This window comes from Empidonax traillii, unplaced genomic scaffold, assembly GCF_003031625.1.
Source record: "Empidonax traillii isolate 1590-97213 ecotype Southwest subspecies unplaced genomic scaffold, ASM303162v1 scaffold515:size447783, whole genome shotgun sequence".
Classification (NCBI taxonomy): domain Eukaryota; kingdom Metazoa; phylum Chordata; class Aves; order Passeriformes; family Tyrannidae; genus Empidonax; species Empidonax traillii.
The window spans coordinates 408-9,556 of NW_020955708.1; the positions used below are offsets into that span (position 1 = coordinate 408).

Sequence of the window (9,149 nt, forward strand, 5' to 3'; positions counted from 1 at the left end):
CATGCTGGCCCTTCTCCTGTCCCTTATCTCTCTGCCAGGCAGGCCGGCCTTAGAGATAAGACAGAGATCCCAGCTGCAAGCCAAGAGGATTAGGGCAGTGTGTTCCTGGCTTGGCTGTGCCGAACCATTTATCTCCTGTGTTATAATGAGGCGGCTTTTTAGGGCACTGTGGCCATGGATGCTGTGTCATGCTGCCATCACTGTCCTTGCAATGCTGTCATTTGGAGCTCCCACCCACACGAGACCAAAGCCAGGAGCAGCTGCGGAGTGAATCCCCGCAAAATCAGAGGGCTGTGGGGGAAGCAGTGACCACGACGGGAAACAGGACTGGAGACAGTTGCTGGACCTGGAAACGGGAACTTTGTACTGAAGGACAAAAGAGTGCTGGGAAGAGGGGACATAAGGACACCACAGTGCCCACAGCACAGCAGCGCTCTTGGGAGAAAACCAGGAAAATTAGTGCTTGGGCAACGATATCCCTCAGGGAACAGGAGCCAAGCACTGGCTTTGGCAAGGGTGAGAGGGGAGGAGAATTGATCTTTTTCTTCACGTCTGAAAACTGCCCTTTTTCCCCTTTCTCTTCTCAGACAGTGAGACCTTTGCTGTGGCACTTGACCCACGGTGAGAGGGCTTGTCCTCCCTCCTCATGTGGTTAGTTTCTTTCCTGATTAAAAGCGATTAGGTAGCCCTAAAGCCTGCAGAAATGTGACTGAGGGGAACGGAGACAAAGAGTCCCTTCAAGATATCTTAAATCCCCAGGGCAGTATTTAGAGAGCCTTGAAGAGAGACCTGGAGCAGAAAGACCCTGCCAGGACCTCCCTGTCCTTCTCCCTCCTGCTGCACCCTTCGTTGCCAGCATCTCCTCCACCATGTCATTCTCTGAAGCAGAGGTGCAAAGTGCCCGGGGTGCCTGGGAGAAGATGTATGTGGATGCTGAGGACAACGGGACAACTGTGCTGGTCAGGTAAGGAAGGAGCCCATCCAATTGCTACGCCAGCAGGTTGAAGGAGGAACACCAAGAAGGATGAAGTTAAGGCCTAGGAGCACATCTTGATGTTTTTCATGCAGCCCTTGCTGGGAATGTTTTGATCTGCTGTGGTTTATCCCATCTCAGGGAGGAAAAAGGGAAGAGGAGCAATCCACACAAGGAAAAATAAAAGGAAAGGAGGAAGGAGGTGGGGAAAGAAAAAGAAAAAAGAACAATTTCTTTACCCATTTAAAGTAAAGAAAAGAAAGTGTGGTATGACAGAGAATGGGAATAAAACGTGGACCTTATTTCCCTCTTCCTCTTTACCTCTAAACTCCTTTAACGATTTTTGTTGACTTCTAAGTATTTCACTTCTCATTCTCCTTCAGCCTTTCCAGTCCAGTCCATCTATTCCATTTTTTTTTGCACCATTCTGTCACGTGAAAGGTGGGAGTTTAGATTTTTGTCTGTTGGTATCCCCAGGAGAGTTGAGACCCTGGTGCCCGACAGTCAGTCAGCATCTTGGAATGAGACCCTTCACCAACAGATTCACAAGATTGGAGGATTCCATCCTCCCTTGTTAGGGGGAACTCAACAGAGCCCAGACCCCTCAGCAGCTCCTGCCAAGGTGTTATCCACTGGTGGCACCTGCAAGGACTCGCTTTAACAGTTTACAAGTAACACTTTTTATTAATACAATTTGTAACAGATTAATAAGGTTTGAAGGTTGTTGGTGATAGTGCCTACTGCAAAAATATGTCTTAAAGCAACCTGCTGATACATATATTAAACAAGCACAAGCTCTCATACAAAGCAATCTAACTAATATGCTATGGGGTAAGCATAAGCAAAAGCTCTAGTACTAAAAGCAGCATTTAACGCACACAGAGTATATTTCCCACCCAAGGCGTCCCTCTGGGGTGGGAGAAGATGGACTCCGCCAGTCGACTGATCCCAGCAGTTTCAATGGAGGTCTTCTCCCACTTTCCCCCTATCCCCAGCTTACTTTTGTACTTATGTTTTGGGTGGAGTTTGAGTGGCTCTAACCATAAATACTTTTTATTTCCGATTGATGTATAGGTTTAACTCTATCCATCACCCCACACTTTCTTATGGGCTTTCCTCTCTGTTTTCATACTGTTTCCCTTTCACATATCCCTCACTCATCTGGGACTTTTATTCACCTCCATGAGCACTGATCAGTGCAAATACTATTTCTGGTTATCAGACCTCTACCCCTCCCTCTGGCTTTCTTGTATATCACATCTTATGCCTGGATTACCCTCAAAGAGTGTTACTCACTGCTCTTTCCTTCTGCAATCTTCACAACCTGAAGGCCAGTTAGGGTCAGGAGTGCAGCCATAAAAGGCAAGTAGCATCCAGTAGCTTGGCTCCCTGGGGTAATTTACTTCAGAAGGTTTTGCTTGAGAGTCCTACAGCCCCAGACCTGCCTATAGAGAAGTTCAAGGCTCCCCAGTTGAAGAGAGACATGGCCATACTGGAAAGGGTCAAGTGAAGGGCCGGGAAGATGATTAGGGCTTTGGAGTATCTCTCGTATGAGGAAAGGCCGAGAGAGTTGTGACTGTTCAGCCTGGAGAAGAGAAGGCTCAGGGGGAGATTATCAATATGTATATAAAAACCTGAAGGAAGACTACAAGGCAGGCAGAACCTGCCTCTTCTCAGTGGTGCCAAGAAACAGGACCAGAGTCAATGGGCACAAACTGAAACACAGGAGGTTCCCTCTGAACGTCAGGAAACACTTTTTTACTGTGAGGGCAGCTGAGCACTGGTGCAGGTTGCCCGGAGAGGTTGTAGAGTCTCCACCCATGGAGGTACTCAAAAGCTATCTGGGCAACTGGTTTGACCAGTGGGGTTGAACTAAATGACCTCCAGAGGTTCCTTCAAGCCCAATCACTCCGTGACTCTGTGAAATGCAATCTGGAATTTGCTATTGATATTTCAGGGGGACAATTGGTTTACTCAATGGAGTAAACTGTTTTTTTAAGAGCTTGATGAAGATGGCTATAATTGATTAAAGGCAATTTTAAACATATTGAATTGTGTTACTTTTGAATAAATGAAATGAGCAGTAGTCAAATCATAGTCAAACCCATAGTCAAACAGCAATCCATTGCAGGCAGGAAGAAAGCTTTGGGATGGACTCTAGGAAGGGGTTAATAAACAAAACTAATAGTAGTTTTTCTCCATGAAAACACCCATCAGAATCACAGCGGTCATATCTGCTGTCCAGAACATCTTTGGGAATATTATGCTGTCACACTTACCTCATGTGAACGTGCTCCCACTTCTCTGTCCAAGTAATCTAACACAAAGTTAACACTGAAGGAAAGGCGAAGCAAGGGACAGGCTGCCATGGGCATGGGGTGCTGTGGACAGATGCAAAAGGCAAAGCAGAAACAAGAAATGGAGGGGACAGAGGTGCCCGTCCTAATAAAGAGAAGGAAAAAGGGCAATAAATGCATAAGATGAGGCCTGGAACATTTAGCCATATCTGCATTGATGCCTGGGTTCACCAGTTAGGATGTCTCTCATTTCTCAACAGGATGTTTACTGAGCACCCAGACACCAAGTCCTACTTCACACATTTCAAAGGCATGGACTCTGCTGAAGAGATGAAACAGTCAGATCAAGTCAGGGGCCACGGCAAGAAGGTTTTCACTGCCATCAATGACATGGTGCAACACCTGGACAACTCCGAGGCTTTTCTTGGGATAGTGAACCCACTCGGCAAGAAACATGCCACCCAGCTGAAGATTGACCCCAAAAACTTTAGGGTGAGCAAGTAGCCCTCTTCCCAAGGGGTGTAATTGTGAGGGGAGGATGTTTTCCCCTTTGAGGAGTAGAACTGAGGAAAACAGGCATTTCTTAGTATACCACCTACCTAGTGGCTATAGGGACAAAAGAGTCTTCATTGCTACAGAGGGCTAGATAGTTAACAGGCAGGAAAGATCAGGAAGAAACTTAGCCCCTCAAGCCATGTATTCCATAAGTGTCCAACATGGGGCTTCTTGTGGCCTCTAAGCATTTAGGACAGTCCACTGATAGGAGAACGATTGCAATGGATGGACCAGGTGAATCTGTCCTGTACAGCCATCTTTAAGTGATAGGTGCAGTCAACAATAACTAGATACACAAGACAGCTAAAAAAAACCAGCAGCAGTGACTGCCGTTTTTTGTGAATTCTATAATGCACCATAATTTCAATGCCCTGTTACAAGCCCTGCAAGCAAGATGCTGCAAATAGCTCTTGGACCCCTTTCTGCCTTCCGAGAGTCCCAACTAAAGATACATGTTTTGCTCTTATGCCTCTAATGTGGAGGAAAGTTCACACTGTTTTTTTCTTCCCTTGTCCTTGTTTAGATTATCTGTGACATTATCTTACAATTGATGGAAGAGAAATTTGGTGGAGACTGCAAAGCTTCCTTTGAGAAGGTGACCAATGAAATCTGCACTCACCTGAATAATGTCTACAAAGAGGAGGGTTGGTGAGGATGTGCACCCTCCGTGCTCTTCAAACATCTTGACAGCACTGATTTGTTGCTTTTGGGCTCCCAGCCCCAGCTGGAAGAATGAAAATGTAAATATATATTAAAAAAAAAAAAAAAAAGGCAAGAAAAAAGGCTTATACAATGTAGATATCAATGTCAATTATTTCCTTAGCAAAATGAGTTTCTACAGCTAAACAAAACCCACAGATACATGAAAGTCAACCAATCCTAATGTGTTTTGCAGTTTCAGTGCTCCAGGTGGGTTCCTCTGGCCACTGTCCCTTTAGATTACATTTTAAGATGATGACTTTAAGCTTGCTATTCCTAAAAGAAAGACTTGCTCCTTCCAGCAGCGCAGCAGCTCTTTAACTCATCTACCACCTCTCCATCCTCATGAGTAACAAAGAGGCCATTTTGAAGCATCTCCAGGAACTTGGTAGAGGTCATTATTTAAGAGTGTTGTTTTGTGTTTGAAGTTAAACCAAGGGGGAGTGGTGTACAGGAAAGACTAACAACCAGGAAAGGCATGGGGAAAGCCCCTTCTTGCATGAGCCAGCAGTTTTCCAGTCTTGGTTTCTCAGAGCAGTTTTCAGCACAAGGGATTCCAACACTGAATGTGGTCACCACTGAGTCTCTCTGGGCAAGCATAAACATTCCAGGGCGTGGATTCCATGGTGTTACTCCCAGCAAATTACTCTGGCTGTGTTCCTTGGTGAGGGCAATAGCACCGAGCTCACTGGCTCCTGTGCTACTCCGAGTACCCAGCTGAGGGGGGCTGCTGCCTCGCCGAGTGGGTGGCATGGTGGGCTCAGCCCAGCATGGGACTCCTCCTGCCCAGTCTCACAGCCTCAGCCTCCCTTCAGTGGTAACAGAGCCCCGAATTATTTAATTGCTTTTCTTCGTATTCCTTAGAGGTGGTGAAATAATCAGCTAATAACTGCAAATAACCACATGCTGGTTTGCTTCAGTGTAACACAATAAACACAGAGAAAGCAGATGCCTCCTCTCATTTGTAGCACAGAGAAGGCGATGTGCAGCAGTGGGAGCTGGTTATACTGCACAGTTACTGGTGGTACTGTGGGTTTTACCAAAACCAGCTCCAATTCCCACCTGGGCACCCACCACGCAGCTGTCAGGCTTCTTGGGTGATGGGAAGTTTTCACTTGGCCATGAAGCAACAGTTTTGTAAACAGCTAAAAATGCAAAGTTCTCCTTCACTCAACGCGTAGTTTTCCACACCCAACCCATTTGTTCGGCAAAGGGTGCTAAATCTCAAAGTCCAGAAGATGAACTCTTGTTGGAGGGGGAGGATGGGGCAGGCTGCTTTACTAGTTTCCCTATTCTATTTGGCTGAGGGAAAAGGGAAGCATATTGCCCAGCACTGTCAGGGATTGTAAAAAAAGAACAAGATGTGTAAAAAATATTTATAGACTCAAATCCCTGTGAGGGAGTACAAGTAGTTAAAGCTCTGAAAAGCACAAAATAATTTCCCCTTTTTATTGACTTGCCTTAATGCATGTTAAGAGCACTATTTACCATGAGGGTGGTTGGCCCTAATGACCTGCTCTTCATTGCCACAAGCTGACAGGGGCCTGGCAACACTGGCCGATGATTTAAGGCTCTGGTGTTGCCTGCTCCTGTGATGCAGAGGTGTTGCAAAAGCAAAGCATGTGAAACAAACCTAATTCAGGCTGCAGTAAAGAGTAGGTTATTTTTAAAATCCATTTAGAAAAGGGGGATATGTTACATTTTAAAAGTTTGTGTAACCCGTGTGGTTTAGGAGTACATGGTCCCTTTTTTTTTTTTTTAACTGAGATTTCTAAGAATGACAGAAAGCTTTTCCAAGAGTGTAGATTAGACAACATATTGAAATGGAGAATAACTGAGCTGACTTTGCAGTTTTCCAGCAGGGTCACTGTTCAGTGCTGTCCAGCTTTCCTTGTACCTCACCGTGCCTCTGCAAAATAGCAACATTCATGTACTTGGGAGGAAACCAAACATTCTCCTTACTTACTGAACTGGTAACTGTGCGGTGCTGTACATACTGTATGCATTCTTATGGAAAACTCTGATTCTGTGAAGAGAAACAGAAGGGAAACCTCACACCCAAGGGCAGTAGCAAGAGATTTCCTGTGGAGCGCCACTGGTGAGTGGGACCAAAGCCCTCACACCAAGCTGCATGGGTTTCTTATAACCTCTGGGACATCAGAAAGGTCTGTGAGAGAACAAATATGTGAGGTAGTATGGGCAGTGTGACAAGTGCCTGTGACGTGTTAAATCAGCTAAGTGCCCTGGAGTTATCTTTGTGTCTGACCTAAACCAAAACAGTGAAAACAAATGGAAAATACTGACAAAGGGGAAGAGGGGTGAGCAGAAGCTCATGCAGGAAGTTTATCCACTCAGCTAGTTAAATCAAAGTGTTTTGCTGGTCATGTTGCTAGAGAGAAAAAAAAAAAAAAGCATTCCCATAAAAAAACCCCTTGACCTTGTAGAGACCCACTTTCCTGATTCAAAATACTACCTAAACACTGTTAAAACACATACGTACTTGAATTTAACTTGCAAAACTACAGTCGCTGTGGTGACAAAGCAAAAACTTACCCAGAGGAAGGTACATTGCAAGGCATAATCCTGTGCAAATACCAGTTACCCTGTAACACTTACCATCATCCAGATAGCACTGCAGCCGAGGAGGCCCCGAAGACGTCAAAGGATTGGAGAACCTCTTCCCAGTAACTGGGAAATCCTATGCAGAGCATCCACTAGTAGGGTGAAGCCTCCATCTTTGCTGTGAGAGGGTCCAGAGGGTCCAGTGTAAGCAGCATTAAACAAACCAGCTTACATCACTCAATTGGTGCGGAAAACAATGTGGCTTTCTTCTTTTGTTGGTTTTCCCATGAAGCCTGGCTAGGTCTCAGGGCAAAATCAGGGAATCAGTTCAGACTAACTACTGTCAGATACCCCCATGGCCTTGACTAGTCTCTAAATACAGAACTATGGCTACATTTATATCTCAAATATGAACCAGCTGTGACCATGTGAGGCCTACTGCTCTCATGGCTTGGCTGAAAAGAAAGGCACATTTATAACACATAGAAGCCTTACTAATTACTAATAATATGCTGTGCTAACAAGCATAAATGCGCACTTTTAAAGCATTACTAAGGATTATACAGCATCTTGGTTAATAAGCAGATATATGGCTAAATACAATACTAGGCTGAATATAATATTAGGTTGGAAAATTCATCTAGAGGTCAATGTTGTCTCAGGGTCTGCTCTTCAGGCCCCAGAATTACAAACATCCAATGATGGCTGGAAGGCAATGAGGGTACAGCCCAGACAGGAACATGCTGGGAGCAGAAATGTTTCTACCCCATGCTTGGTACCAGGGTCGTCTCTTCTGTTAGAACTGGAGAGGGGCAGGGGAGCCTTTTTAGACCTTCAGTTCACTTTCCTGGCTAAATAAAAGGTCCCACGAGGCTTGTGATGGTACAACGTGTGATGAGGAAGGATTGCTGCCTACAAAAGATCATACTGAGATATGAGAAGTGAATTGTGACGTCTGAATCGGCACTAGGAGCCAGTGGTCCCTGGAAAAATAGAACAGTCACTGAATTCAAATGTCTGTACATCCAGTGTGGCATGCAGATGTCTCATAAAAGCCGAGGTGTGACTCATGCTGCAAACCAAGCCAAAAAAGCCCCCAGACTTATTTTAACCTTCTCAGTTTTCAATATTGCAAAATATATACTTATTTTTTCTTTTGTTACAACATCTGGGTTTAGGGAAAGGCGATGAGAAAGCAGATACCTTTTTTCCTTTACCTTTGCTAAAGCTAATACTGAGATAATGGACGTGTAATTAGAATAGCTCTGAGTCTCAGTTAACCTTATGGGCCATACCAGAGCACTTCTGTTTTACACAGTGAGGTGGGTTTGAGCCGGTTCAAGGCACAGTTATACTGCTCAGATTGCACATGGGCAGCATCAAACAAGCCTAAGACACATAGGACTGACTTTTTCCTGGTGTGAGCCAACAGCATCCCAGATTGAATCACTTGCTTACTCAGTGGGCAAGAGAAATGTCAGTCCTGCTGTACTGTCAGAATATTTTGTGCGCTCGCTGCAGAGAGCCCAGGATTCTGCTTCTGAAGTTCTCGGGTGTGCTTGCTCAGGAGGATGCACTGTGGTGTGTCTCTTGCTGGCAGTAACACTGTGCTTCAAGTCCCCTCTGCACCACAGAAGTGGACACATTAGGGACCTGCTGCTGGTGATGGTGGTGCTGCTGATCTCCATCCAGCCTCTACAGGCCATCCAGCAAGGACCCCTGGCAGCCACTGACCATGGCCACCAGGCAGAGCAGGCAGATCCCAACATGATGCTTAAATGTCCCATTAGCACAGACCATCAGAAGACATTTGCACGGGCTTACAAGCAGAAATAAAATTTTAGGACAAGGAAGAACACTGAAGCTGACATTTGCACTACGGTCCCACCCTCCATCAAGTGGGTGGCTGCCTCAGCAGTTCTTTACTCCCATTGTTCTGCTGCAAACCAGTATGAGCTTAGGAGGATGAGCAATCTGAAAAGCTACAGTAGTTCCATGCAAAGTCCCCACCCACTTACCACCTTCCAGTGATGGAGACAGAGAGCCCTGAGCCGGCCTGATGG

At 45.5% G+C, this 9,149-nt stretch overlaps 1 protein-coding gene across 1 annotated transcript; it reads left to right on the plus strand.

Moving 5' to 3' along the window:
* Window positions 1–328: 328 nt before the first annotated feature.
* On the plus strand, window positions 329–4,559 carry LOC114064059 (cytoglobin-1-like). The gene is made up of 3 exons (XM_027896744.1): window positions 329–964; window positions 3,531–3,762; window positions 4,349–4,559. The coding sequence occupies exons 1-3, from the start codon at window positions 870–872 to the stop codon at window positions 4,475–4,477; spliced, it is 456 nt and encodes a 151-aa protein (XP_027752545.1). The 5' UTR covers window positions 329–869; the 3' UTR covers window positions 4,478–4,559.
* Window positions 4,560–9,149: the final 4,590 nt, after the last annotated feature.

Coding starts and splice junctions, on each gene's coding strand:
- LOC114064059 (XM_027896744.1), top strand. CDS start 870: ATGTCATTCTCTGAAGCAGAGGTGCAAAGTGCCCGGGGTGCCTGGGAG. Junction 965..3,530: donor GGGACAACTGTGCTGGTCAG/GTAAGGAAGGAG, acceptor ATTTCTCAACAG/GATGTTTACTGAGCACCCAG. Junction 3,763..4,348: donor TTGACCCCAAAAACTTTAGG/GTGAGCAAGTAG, acceptor GTCCTTGTTTAG/ATTATCTGTGACATTATCTT.